Source organism: Crocodylus porosus, unplaced genomic scaffold (assembly GCF_001723895.1).
Source record: "Crocodylus porosus isolate Cpor-Errol unplaced genomic scaffold, CroPor_comp1, whole genome shotgun sequence".
NCBI classification, from domain to species: Eukaryota; Metazoa; Chordata; order Crocodylia; family Crocodylidae; genus Crocodylus; species Crocodylus porosus.
In genome coordinates this window covers 239,421,752-239,436,045 of record NW_017728886.1, presented here as the reverse complement: position 1 = coordinate 239,436,045, position 14,294 = coordinate 239,421,752, and the positions used below count along the sequence as shown (strand labels likewise).

At 42.7% G+C, this 14,294-nt stretch overlaps 1 protein-coding gene across 4 annotated transcripts in view; it reads right to left on the bottom strand.

The window, feature by feature from the left end:
• OXR1 (oxidation resistance 1) overlaps positions 1-14,294 on the bottom strand; it is a 414,124-nt gene that overhangs the window by 167,322 nt on the left and 232,508 nt on the right. Inside the window, exon 1 of one of the 4 annotated variants that reach the window (XM_019551810.1) lies at positions 7,795-8,057. The exons of the other annotated variants lie outside the window; for them this stretch is intronic. Coding sequence (XP_019407355.1) covers positions 7,795-7,804 — 10 coding nt within the window. The 5' untranslated portion in view covers positions 7,805-8,057. Of the gene's footprint in view, positions 1-7,794; positions 8,058-14,294 lie in introns of those variants that run through there. 4 annotated transcript variants of the gene reach the window in all.

Here is a 14,294-nt window from a genome sequence, read left to right as displayed (position 1 = left end):
GGCTAGGGTCTGGAACCAACTTCCAAGAGAAGTGGTGCTGGCTCCTACCCTGGGGGTCTTTAAGAGGAGGTTAGATGTACACCTTGCTGGGGTCGTTTGACCGCAGTAATCTTTCCTGCCATGGCACGGGGTTCGACTAGATGAGCTACTCAGGTCCCTTCCAACCCTAGAAACTATATTGAGACCTGACTATAAACAAAAAATGCCCTATTAAGCGAACAGGCCTAGGCATTCCCTTACCTCCCTTCTTGGTTCTGAGCCAGCTTCCTTACCCTCACTCACACTATTATTTCCTAGAGTGGTACTGCTGGTCTCTAGGTAGAGCTGTAACTCCCCTTCTAAAGGTCTGTGTGGAACTAAGCCTTTTATTTTAAAATTTCCCTTTAACAAAGCATTTTTACCCAGTTATCTTTAAGAGGCTTCAAGGATAGAACTAAACTGTATTCTACACAAATAGCTATTAGGGTTTCATGGCACAATTACCCACGCCTAAGAACTCTCCAATCCAGGTCTTGAATTCTTCCAGTCATGTCATTTATTAGAGTTACATGAAGATATTTCTATCCCACTATATCTATCTATCTATTGGAAGATTAATTTTAACAGACATGATATTCTTGAAAATATTAAGATCATCAGGAAAGACCAAGCTCTATTTGCTTCAAGGGATCACAGGCTTATGACAATCCAATCACTGAAATAATGTTACCAACTTGAAAATCCACAAACAAGAAGATTTCTTCTACCCCTGTACAAAACTTTTTCAAGATTTCTTACCCCCAAATCCTTACCTGACAAGTAACGCAGTTAATCACCCCAGGTAGTCTCTCAAAATAGTCATATTTCAGTGATCCCCTTTTTCCTCTGCCGTTTCTCTATTCTCTTCTTTCCTCACTACCTTTTTTATTTCAGCTTAAGCTGCTACCTCTGTATTCCGCTAAAGAGCAATAAAATCTGAGCAGTAATATATAACAGTTTATTTAATGTATTTATTTTACTGGCCTGAGTACATTTCTTTTTTAAATATGTTAAACAGAAATCTGTCACTTATACCTCCTTGTATTTTGTAATATAGTAAAAGATTATCAGTAAAAAAAAAAAAAAAGTTTTTTAAATGACAGCAACAATAAAAATCCCAATAGCAAGGTCTTAAAGGAAATGCATCAAAGCAGTATGAAAGGAATCATCATATAATCCAGGAGGCAGTTCCAAGGAATCAGGCAGTCAGTCACAACAGTAATAGGACATAAACAAAGGAATAAACACCGAGTGTGACGGGACAAGCCATCAAAACAGTTGAAATAGCAAGGGAAAGACTAGCATTCAAGCTTCTCCAGGGTTTTAAAAGCAAGTGTATGTCTAACAATCAAAGATGAGAGCAACAGATTTAAAAATCCCTAAGATGAATAAACCAATTTACAAAATGACAATAATTAGAAGTGATTTCAAACTGCCTGTATAATCCAAGTCAGGGAGACAGGAAGAAATCTAAAACCATCTGATAGCTGACTAGAGAAGGAAGGATTAGTACAGATACTAATAGGACTTTGTAAACAAAAACTGCGACTGCTTTATGACTGGCAACTGCAAAATGCAAGTCCTTTAACCTAAATTCATGTAACAGCCTGAGGGATGGGGACAGGACCACAGCCACAGATGCGGGAGCGTGTCTAGGGGAAGCACGCCCAGCACGAGAGAGAAGCCAGGACCTCGGAGACGCCAATCAGAGCCAAAAGCGAGAGCTGCGGAGCTCTCTTACTGAGCTGGAGATGGAGGAGGCTGAGGTGCAGCAAGAACAGGAATCTCTCACACCCACACTTCCCAAAAAAGGGAGAAAGCAATTATCAAAGCAGTATGAGTTTCAAGAATCAGAGTAAGAGAAAGGTCATCAAGCAATACGGCTGGGCAAGTAAAAATGGGAGCCACCTAAGAATCTGAAGCAGCAATTAGCTCAGTTTTCAACACAAAAATTATAATGATTGTCTACAGCAAGATAAGAAATATGGGGTAGTTGTCTTTGTCATTAAAAAAATGGCAGTGACAAGGCACATTTAGTTATACTGTGAAATAGCTAGGCAAGATCAACCTCACTTTGTGTTTGATGTCACAGTAAAAACTCCACAATTTTGTACAGAAGGATTGCCCAATTTTTTTAGTTTATTCTGTGGTTTAAGTATACTTTTTTTTCACCAATAGGTGAAGATGAAGCTTGTGACAGATATGGACAATCTCTCCACAAATGAGATCAAAAGTCAACGGGCCTGAATATAACTGTACACAGAAGTGTTCTGACTCAGCAGCCCAAGCCATTTCTTCCAGTCCTATTTTCCTTTGTTCCCATTTGCAGAAACAGGAAGATTCATTTGAGAAACCAACAAAACCACAATAGTTTGTCCCTCTCAGCTGCAGCTACAGCACACAAGTGGAAATGTTTTGGCATAGTATGGTTTCAAAGAAGTTAAATTTTCAATGACTTCTTTTTGTACTGCCTCAGACTGTGACACATTTGCCCATTACAGCATTTCACCAAATTCTTTGGGACACTTTGCAAAGCACAGCCCTATGGACAATATTAGGAAAATGACTACATCAACTCCATTCTAAACCGAACCTAGAAACTGACATGCCAAACAGCAAGTTAAAAAAAAATGCCTGACTAGTTTTCCTAAAGTTAAAAACAATGACAGTTTAACAAAGCCACTGAAATAACATTACTTTTTCACAATGAAAAACAAACAAACATAGCTTGTGTTTCAGAGAACAATAACTGAAACCTTTTTACTTGGATGTACATATTGAAAGTTCTCAAATCTAATAGTTTTAAAATACATCTACAAGGACAACATAAATGTCAACCTGTGCTGCAAAGTATGAAATACAATTTAGACTAATAGAAGGCAGCAGGGGGCAGCAATATGCAAAGTATAGAAAAGACGTACTGTTTACCATGCTGTACAACTGACCAATGCATATTTCAATTGTATCCCAAGTATTTACTTACTCTGTCCTGGAAAAAAATATTTAATCTTTTTAAAGTAAAAGTCAGGCCTTTCTTAGCTTCCAAAAAGGAGTCATTCAAATAGTGATTAAAGAGAAAAGAAGACTTCTGTATTTAAAATGTGTTTTAAAACAAACATATACCTCTCTCTCTTCCCAAAACTTCTTGCACTCTAAGAAAGGTTTGGATTACCTAGGGTACAAAATCACTACTGATTATAGCAAACTAACTTGAGTTCAGGAGTTTGAAAGAAGGTCTGGATGTTTAATTATACCTCTTGAATGTGTTCAGTTGAGATTGAAATCTTACAGACACAAACCAACCAGTCCTGAATTAAAACCAGAAATTACAAGGAAAATACCCACCCCATGACTACCCCCAACACAATAAATTTTTGATAAGGGCCCTGGCAGATGTTAATTTAATTGCACAATTTGATCTGATCCTGGATCCAAAAATTGTGCATCTTGCCATACCAGACATGCATGACAGGGCAGGAGATTTTGGGGATCTGAGATCAGATCCTTTTGTGCATCTTGCTAGGGAGGAGAAGCCCTGGATTGGAAACCTAATCTTTGATCCAGAGGTCCCCTTGCACCTGGAACTTTAAAGGTTCAATAAGCAGCCAGGCACTGGGGAAATGGTCTGGGGCCAGCAGCTGCTCCCTACCTGACCTCGCAGGGGTAAGCCATAACAACAATCCCTTGTACCATAACATTTAAAGTTGCATGGCTGAGGGCTGTGCAGCTTGGCTTTTAAGGGACAGGGAGCAGCTGCATCCTGGACAGTCAACTGTGCAGACGGAAGTCCCCCAGTGCAGAAAACAGCCATCACCTGTCCTTTGAGAGGAAGAGGGGAGAGAACCCCATATCTGGGAAGACATCCCCGTCTTGGGCTCCCACTGCCATGTTCAAACAGCATTCATGCAGCTCAGTTGCTGATGAGCATGGGGAAGGGCTCCCTGATCTCAGCATGAGCTCCAGCATGTTCATGCCACATTTCAAGTGAAAGTGCAATACAACCCAGCCACCAAGATGTTCCACAGCACAGGTGGAACATCTTTATGGCTGACTTGTCATTTTACTGCACCATAAATTACTTACATGTGTGGCATATTTCAATTCATGTATTAATTGTGCCATACATATAACATCTGCCAGGGGGCTAAGAGGTCAGTCAATGATGAGAGAGCAGGGTCAAGAAACTTTATTTTGAATATAAAACTGGCCTACCACCCCTACCCACCCCGGGCAAATTCTCACTTGTTGTAAGCAAATGCAGCTACTGCGACTTACACAAGATTTATATTTGCGATCACAATTCTTGAAAAGGAATTCACTGTAGAAATACGTATTAAACTAGGAAGGTCCAACTCAAAATCAGTTGGCGAGATATATTCCCATATTCCCTGCCAACATCAATGCCGCTCACCTCTGTTGCTGACTACTGCTGATTTGCACCACCAGCAGTGATCGATAATGATAAATTTAGCAGCAGGAAAAGTGGGGGAAACAATGATGGCAGCACCATTAACTCCCTGAATGCTGGCAGGGAATATGGGCTGCCAGCTAGTTTGAATTCCTGGGAACTGTCTCTTAATCTCCTTGGCTTCTCTAAAAGGAACAAACTCCTCTGCAGCCAGCCCAGCCTCCCCGGGCACGACTACACGAGATGCTACGTTGCCGTAGTGATGAGCTGCGCCACCATAGCTCATTGCTACAGCGACGTAGTGCTGGCAGGCATAAAACAAGACACTGACACTACGCATTAGCCCTGGAAACAATCTGTGTAGCGCTGGAACCAACGTTGGTTACTGTGCAGTCACGCAGTACTTGCTTAAGCAAGTACTAAATGGCTGTGCAGTAACAACTGCAGAGTCCAGCACATATGTAGATTTTGCCCCCTGACACCAAAAAGCCCCACAGGCTGGACGGCTGACATGCAAAGGGCAGATCCAGCCCACAGGCTGGATGTTTTACACCCTGTATTAAACAATACATGCAGGAATGTATTCAAGTTGGGAAAACTGCAAACAAAGCATGCTAAGTTCTTCAGTCTCTCTAAGTTTTCTTAGCACAAAATCAAGCATTTGGACTAACAGGTCTCAGTTCTTAGATGTGGGTCCTAGAAGACTCAAAACAAGGAGCAAAGTCTGGACTTTGTTCAGGCTTAAAGTTCACAAGGTTCAGCATCTGAATTTCCTCCTGGCAGCTACTGGATGACCCACAGGATATAAGGAACTCAGGATATAAAACAGACATCACCAAATGAAGCAGATCAGCTGTGGCAAAACGTGTCCCAGCACTGCTGATTCACTTCATTGAGCAAAGCACGTTACCCACTGTACTGCATTGGCCAGGGGCCCGATCCTGTGGGACGATGGGGGATGTGTTTCCCACTTAGAGAGATGTGCCCTGGAAATTGCCTCCTGTGTGTCTCTAAAACAGGAAAGCTGTGTAGGTGCTCCCAGGGCTTGAGAGGCCCGATCCTGCATTCTCCAGGACTTTCCATGCAGTATTATATCCCTTGAGCCACATGACTGTCTGGGGCGGCTGAACAATACTGACAGCTTTGGGCTGCCTGAGCTCTCCTGCCATAAAGCTAACAGAAACCTACTACAAAAAAGCAGCAGGAATTTTTACCTTTGCTGTGACCACAAATTTGGGCATTTGTGATGCTACAAATGGTATAGGTATCTGTTTGCTTTCTCTTTGAATATAAAAATTATTATGGCAGAACAAAGGTGAAGTCTTTTTGCGCCCAGATCCTAGCAGCAGGGACTGGAATCTAGGACTTACTCTATCAATAGATTAGAGAATCAAGCTCCCTTTTCTCTGTTCCCAAAACACTTTATGCATTGTAGATTAGATAGGCATTGGTTAAAATACAGAAATAACCCTAGCAGCAAGAACCAGAAACCAGGATTTCCTCCTTCTATGGAAGTGCCATAGCCAGGAGGATAGAGACACGTGGAGGCAGGCTCCCTTGTACTTACTTCTAGCACTGTTTTTTTGCACTACTTGATTTTTAGAAAACAAACAAGCAAAATAAAACACGGTTCAGAGGACTGGAGCACACAACTCCCTTCTGCCAGAGGAATCTATTAGCAATGAGGCTACAAAGGCATTTTCCCCCTTGCTTGCTCTCTCTCTCTCTGACTCTCCCATGACTTTTGTACTCTTAGCTGTCAAGTAACCCGGGTTCAAAAGGAAGGAGAAGAGTGCCTTCACAGCCTATTCTATAGACCCAATGGTTAAGGCATTTTCTTGGCAAGTGAAAAATGAGAGCTCAAATCTTCTCAGGATAAGGAGGACTTAAAACACAGCTGAGTGCTCCAATCACTAGAGTCCTGGGATGAAAGCAGCCAGTCAATAAGACCCCTTTCCTCAGAGGCAGGACTAGGTGCAGTGGACTGAAAGTGAGTGGAGGTCATATGATCAGTAGGGCTGGAAGGCATCCTGGTTGGCGTCCTGTTCAACCCTGTGCTCACAGCAGGATCATCCCAACTAAACCATCCTGGCCAGCTGTCTGTTCAACTTGCTTTTCAAAGTTTCCAAGCATGGAGCTTCCACAATGTCTCTACGTAGTTCTAATGCCAGATCATACCCTCATAGTCAGAAAGTTCCCCCTAATCTTCTCAATTTCCACTGCTGCAGCTTGATGCAGTTGCATCTAGTCCTGTACCCTAGTACCACAGAGAAAAGACCATCTCTGTCCTGTCTATAATAATCCTTGAGGTCCCTAATGTTCAGCCTGAATAAGCTGCTTATGCTCTGGCACTTGAAGAAAGGTAGAAAATCAGACAAGCCCATGCATTTAGTCTTTTCTATTGGCTGGCTTTGAGTGTCTAGGGATTTTCTGAATCACTCTTTGTAGATACCTACCTTTCACATATTTTGTACACAGTCCATACTAAGTACCAAAACTATACAAACTAAATTTCTGTCAAGGCAACACTGCCTGTATATATAGACATTCAGATGCCTAAATGTAGACTTAATAAGGGTTTCTGTCTCTTGTATTCACTGTGTAAACAAATATGAGTAAAGGCATTTTAAATTAGCAATTCATAAAAACTAGATTATTAAAAAATGAAGCAAAAGCATGTTTGCTTTCTGAAACTAGAAGGAAGGAAAATCCATAATTCCATAAACGCCAACAAACTTTGTCTAATTAGTCCTTAGTAAACAGCCGATACATCAGGAAACATTTATCTCAGTAAGAAATCTGTTCCTATGTATCACAGCTTATTTCCTGGGGAAGAACGGATTGTTCTCATTCTTTGTTACCAAGGCTATTTATATAGACACATATCATTATCACTTTAAAATACATCTGATCAGCTACATTTTCTACCTAAAGTTATAATTGCTACAGTTATCTTTATAGTGACTGGCAAGGAACCATTAGAGACCCATTCTCACCAGCAGCGCAACTCCTGGTTACTTTGATGAAAACAGGATCGAGTTTTAAAATCCGAATCCCTGGTCTCTTCCAAGTCAACAGGAGTTTTATCACAAACATCATTGTTATCATGGTTTCAACTTCACATTACAACATTAGAACTTCATTCCTGTGCAAAGGGGCTACACAAGATCTTCATGTCCTACTTTGAAGGTTTCAGTACAATATTCTCATTTAGCTGAGCATATTTCAGAAGAAAACTGAAACTTGCAATGCTTAATGTTTTTATATAGAAGTATTAAAGTTTTCTCCCTTATATTTTTTAACTAGTCCCATTACACAAACGTTGCATACATGAGAAATGTCAATTTATTATAAACCAAAGTACTTACGTGCCAACATCTAAATTTTGCATCTGTCCTCTTTGCCGAATTGCAACCTTCTGGAGTGAGCTGGTCTATGCCCCTTTCAGAACTTTTTGTTATTTGGTGGATTAGTATTTCCAAAACAAACCATTGAAGTGCTAGATGTTCAAGAGATTCTTCTGGGAAAACCAAATATCAGAAGTATTCATTTTAATAAACTGTTGCTATAAGAAGTTGGTACCCTCCTGGTTATTCCTTCCTAACAATTTTCAAAAACTTCAGATCTGAGGAAAGAAGGCGGTAGCCAAAGAGAATAAAAAAGTGACTGGGTAGAAATAAAGGTTCAAAGAACAAATTATTCATTAACAAAAGGAAGGTTTAGCAAATCTTTCTAGCTGTGGGAATTAACTACAGCCTACCTGAATCTGTACCACCCTAACAGTGATCAAATGGAGCAAAGGACAGCACTCGTGGCCACAGAACTTGAACAATTTTATGTGGATGGGTGCCTGTAGACATACATGATGGCAAGCTGCTCTGATGTACTATAATTACAGCGAGTCAGAGTAGACTAAGTTCATAGATTTCACAGACATTAGGGCCGGAAGGGACCTCAGAAAATCATCAAGTCCAGCCCCCCGCCCAAAGGGCAGGAAGTCAGCTGGTGTCATAGGCAGGCAGGCTGTTCCAGACCTTGGGGGCTTGGACAGTAAAGAAATTCTTCCTTATGTCCAGCCTGAAACAGTCTTGTAGTAGTTTATGACCGTTCGACCTAGTCATCCCTTGGGGCACTCCGGTGAACAAACGTTTCCCCAGATCCTGGTGGTCACCCCTGATAAACTTATAGGTGGCCATCAGATCACCCCTGAGCCTGCGCTTTTCCAGGCTAAAGAGTCCCGTGGCTCTCAGCCTGTCATCGTAAGGTCTGTTTTCCTGACCTCTGATCATGCGCGTGGCTCTTCTCTGGACTCTCTCAAGCTTCTCCACATCCTTTTTGAATTGTGGAGCCCAAAACTGGACGCAGTACTCCAGCTGCAGCCTCACCAAGGCCGAGTACAAGGGGAGAAGGACATCCTGGGATTGGTTTGAAAAGCATCTATAGATGCAAGCCAGCGTTTTGGTCGCTTTACTAGCTGCAGCATCGCAATGCAGGCTCAGGTTCATCTTGCGGTCAATGATGATCCCCAAGTCTCTTTCTTCCATAGTGCTAGCCAGCGTAGCACTGCTGACCCTATAAGGATGCTGCATTTTTCAGTGTTAAACACCATCAGGTTCTCGTCTGCCCATTTGCTGAGCCTGTCCAGGTCAGCCTGGATCACCCGCCTGTCTTCTGGCGTGAATGCTTTGCCCCAAAGTTTGGTGTCAAACAAGTCTGCTGCAGTGTGATAATTAGTTCAATCCAGCCAGCATCCATGTCTTGTGCATCAGTGTCCCCATGCTTCAAAATGGTGATGGGGGTGCTTTAATTAAAGCACTTTTGAAAAGCTTCCATTAAAGCATTCCTGCTGCCATTTTGAAGTGCGAGGTTGCTGATATGAGACACTGGGGCCACTTTAATTAAAGCGCTCCCCTCCATCCCCAGAGCACATGTAAAAGTGCCCAATATTGCTGTACTCAGTATTACCAGACATGCAAGAAAAGGACAGCTCACAGAACAGTGTGGTGGCTACACCCTTTTTTCTTTGGAAAGGAAAACCCAGAAGAGTTGGACATACCCATGGCAATGGTTTGCTAGCAAAACCAAGATTATTACTCAGATTGTCTGGCTGGCATCAATAAGCATCTCATGATCCTTTGTCTTCATTTGATCTACAAACAACATCCAATAATCATCACTGCACATGCCTCAACCCTTGATACAGATGACAAAACAAAAGAATTTTATTCTAAACTCAACCAAGTCTTGTTATCTGCCACCAAAAAACATTAAGTAAATCTTGACAATCTTAACACTAGAGTCAACTCAACTGGAATTGTTTTCCTAAGCAAGTGTTCTTCACAAGCTCCTTATTACGCTAAAGCAACAAATGGAAGGTATCATGGATGCACTCCCATTCAAAACATTGGCACTAGGGCTCTCAATTAACTGCTGTTAATGTGCATGATTAACACAAGAACCAATTAACACATTTATGTTTTGAACACATTAATCGTGCATGTGGTTTTGGACTCTGTGCCCAGGCTTCTCTCTGCCACTGTCACCACTGCCTCTGGGCTGCCCAGTGGGGCAAGAGTGGCAGTGCAGAGGAGCCGCAGGGCAGCCATGGTATGGGACACACACACTAGAGATGCACTGATATATTGGTGCCATATTGGGACGCTGCATGCAGGCACACAGCTGCAGTGTGCATGCAACCAGGAATGCAGCTCGGTAGCATGCAGAGCAGTGTCAAGCATGTTAGTCTGTGGAGGGGAGGGGGAAGGGAAGGGCCTGGGGGGAATCGATCGAGGCACCCATGGTGAGGAATAGAGCGGGGCAGGGGCCAGGACGAATGGGACCCTGGTGCCAGGGCAGGTTGTGGGATGGAACCGTGGGTGGCTTGTCCAGAGGGGCAAAGGGGGCAGTGGATCCCAGCCACTGTGTGCACCCCTAGGAGAGATGCCCCCCAGATTTGTGTGCAGGGCAGAGGTGGGCTGCCCACTGCAGGTTGGAGCTCTGTGCTCTGCTGCCTTTAATTCAGGAGCCGGACGATGCCATGTTGTGCCTCCTGCCACTGAATAGGCAGAGGTCATGGTGCAGCCAGTGCAAGCCTCTGCCCAGCACACATATTCCTAAGGCCCCACAATAGTCCGCATCAACCTAGTAAAAGGACACTTGGAGGGGCTGAATGTCTTTAAATCAGCTGGCCCAGATGATCTTCATCTAAGGGTGCTGCAGGAATTGGCCAGTGTCATAGTACAGCCAGTGGCACAGCTATTTGAGCACTCATGGTGCCCAGGTCTGGTCCTAGAAGACTGAAAAAGGGCCAATGTGGTCCCTATTTTCAAGAAGGGGAGGAAGGAGGATCCAGGTAATTATAGGCCAGTTAGTCTCACCTCTATCCTTGGGCAAACCTTTGAAAAAATTATCAAGGATCACATTTGTGGGAGCCCAGCAGGAAAAATAATGCTCATGGGTAACCAGCATGGGTTCATAGCAGGTAGATCCTATCTGAATAACTTTGTTTCTTTTTATGACCAAATCACAAAATGTTTAGATGCAGGAGTTGAGGCAGACATTATCTACTTGGATTTTAAGAAGGTCTTCAATATAGTATCTTATCCTATTCTCATAAACAAACTGAGCAGCTGTGACATATATGATTACACAGTTAGGTGGATGGCAAATTGGCTTAAGGGTCACCCCCAGAGAGTGGCGGTGGACGGGTCAGTATCAACCTGGAAACATGCGGGCAGTGGGGTTCCCCAAGGCTCAGTTCTTGGACCTGGGCTATACAATGTCTTCATCAGTGACTTGGACAAGGGTGTGGAGAGCACCCTGTCCAAGTTTGCAGATGATACCAAATTACGGGGCAAAGTTAACATGCTAGTGGGAAGGAATTAAATCCAGGCAGACCTGGATAAGTTGGAAAAGTAGACAGTAAAGAATAGGATGCAGTTCAGCAAAAACAAGTGCAAAGTGTTGCATCTAGGCAGAAGGATGCACCAACACACCTATAGGCTAAGGGATGACCTTCTCAGCAGCACAGAAGCCAAAAGGGATCTCGGAGTGATAGTTAACTCCGAGATGAATATGAGCCATCAATGTGATGAAGTGATCAGTATAGCTAACCATGCTCTATCATGCATTACCAGATGCACCATGAACAGGTCCGGGGAGGTGATACTTCCCCTCTAGGCAGCACTGATTGGTCAGGCCGCAGTTTGAGTATTGTATCCAGTTCTAGATGCCACACTTCAAGAGGGTTGCGGACAACCTTGAGAGGGTCCAGAGGAGCAGCAAAATATTGGAGATGCTCTGTTTACCAGGGCATCCCTTGGAATAACTAGGAACAGTGGCCACAAACTGTCAGAGAGCAGATTTAGGTTGGACATCAGGAAGAACTTCTTTATGGTAAGGGTTGCCAGAATCTGGAATGGGCTTCCAAAGGAGGCAGTGCTCTCCCCTACCTTAAGGGTCTTCAAGAGAAGACTGGACAAGCATCTAGCTGGGGTTGTCTGACTTTGGTGTGCTTTCCTGCCTAGGGTAGGGGGTCGGACTCCATGATCTGTTGAGGTCCCTTCCGACCCTAACAACGATGAAACTGTGAAACAAATTGATCACCTAAATGACCGATTTTGATGTCACTGAAGAATAAATATTTGGAAGCAACTTCCTGGTCCATTGAATCCATTCCCCTACTATTGTAAGCATACATATAAAACAGCAGGGACCAACCTTTTGGCAGGCATGCCACAAATTAGCCCTGCACCATCTCTGAGTGCCACTCTGATCCCACTCCTCTGCCTGAGCTGGATGTCTGCTTTCTGCTCCATACTATGTGCTCCCTTCTGATCTCCTGCTCCACCTTTTACTTCCTGCTCTATATGTACATGTCCCCTTTCTGGTCTGTCACATGCCATTCATGGAGGCTACCCGTGCCATGTATGGAACTTGTGTCACAGATTAGCCATGCCTGACATAAACCAAGTCACCTAAAAATGTTTACTCTCAAACTACCAGTTTTCTGGAAAAAGAAAGGGCTTCTTGATTTTGCTGTGTCATTTCATTTTGAGGAGCCATGTTTGTTTTTCTTGTTCTGCTTGTTATATGATCTAGTAAATTCATTCTTTACTACAATTATTTAATGGAGAAAAATCTTTGAAGTATTTCAGTGTGGTGCTCTAACCGTCAGGCAACCAGATAGTGAAATTCATAGTTCTATCATTAGTTAAAAACTATGGAAGGATATATGTTAAAGTGATGAAAAAATATTGTGTCAAATATTTCATCCTGATTCCCCCTTTCCCCCCCATACTTCTCTATTCCTGAAGCAATAATCGAAACATTTCCATTTCCACACCCTGAAATTAAATTATTAACAAGTATGTAAATAATGTAACTCATTAGTACAGGTAAACATAATGTTCTTTTAAAGTTACACAATAAAAAAGGAATTGGATTGTAAAATTTCCAATGACAGATTATAATCTATTATGGCCATAAAAATATAAAATGATACAGTTTGATTCATATAACAGTAGTTAATTTTATGTGAGAAATATACTGTTGTTACCATATAATTAACAGGGCTAGCTATGAAAAAGCTCTCGGCCCCTGAGAAAATCCCTGCTGTTAGGAGCATTATGGTTGCCTATGCACATGCTTGGAGGTTGGGGGGCGGAGCATCCTAAATAGAGCAGTTCTCAGATAGCTGCTTTAATAAAAACTACTCACTGTCACGTGCATTAAGCTCCTGCACACCTTAAAATGGCCACAGGATGCTTTATCTAAAGCTTGTTCAACGAGGTTTAGATAAAGTGCCCTTGCACACATTTTAAAATATGTGGGGCTTAATACACATGATGGTGAGGTGACACTGCAGCGTTCTGATGAAAATGTGAATGAGCACATGTATAGGCAGCCTATGTTTTCATGTTTCAGTGGTAGGCTGTAGCTATGAAAGTCAAAATGAAAAAGCCAAATCCACACCTAAAATACTGTGCAATTAACTGAGTACCAGTCAGAGCAGGCAAGGTGAGGCAGAACTATGAATCTAGGTATGCTAATGCAATCTGAGATCCAGACGAGTAATCTCCTTTCAGACTGTGCAATTCTACACAAGGGGTATACAGTCTCAAAAGGCACATTTTATTAGCAAAATAGGCACATTTATGTTAATATTTGCATCTTTGTACTTGCAAAATTGACAGATAAAACTATTGATGGGGAGCTTGGCAATGTCAAAAATACAGGATCTGTATCTCATCTGTTTTTGAGAAAAACACCAAACTATAAAAGACTTCAGGCAAATGGCTTGCTGAACTCAACAAGCACCTAGAAATGCTATTCCAAGATGAATCAGTCACCAAGTGAGTTGTCAACTTGATTTATAGCTGCAATTCCACACCCTGCATGAATTCCATATGTTAACAAGAATGACCTCAAAATAAAGAGCACACAATTTAAGCTGCCAGCAAAATGTCCTTGAGCCAAAGAAGCTCAGTAAGCAAGGTATGGCTGTGTGCTTGTCTGAAAGGTTACGCTCATCTCTGTAAACACATTGCTAGATTTTCAATGATTCCTGCTTGCTTCTATTATAAATATATAACACTTTTTGGACTGCTACCATGGCATGTGATGATTGGCCCTGACAATCTACACTCCAGGGTACTCAAGGAGCTGGCGAGCATCATAGCCCAGCCTCTGGCACGGATCTTTGAGAACTCCTGGCGCTCTAGTGAAATGCCCGAAGACTGGAAGAAGGCCAACGTGATGCCTGTCTTCAAGAAAGGGAGGTGTGGTGGCGAGATGTCATCACAGGTCCCCGCAGAGGTGAGGGTTCTCCCTGCAGGCCCCCAAACCCCGAAACAGACCCCCCACCACA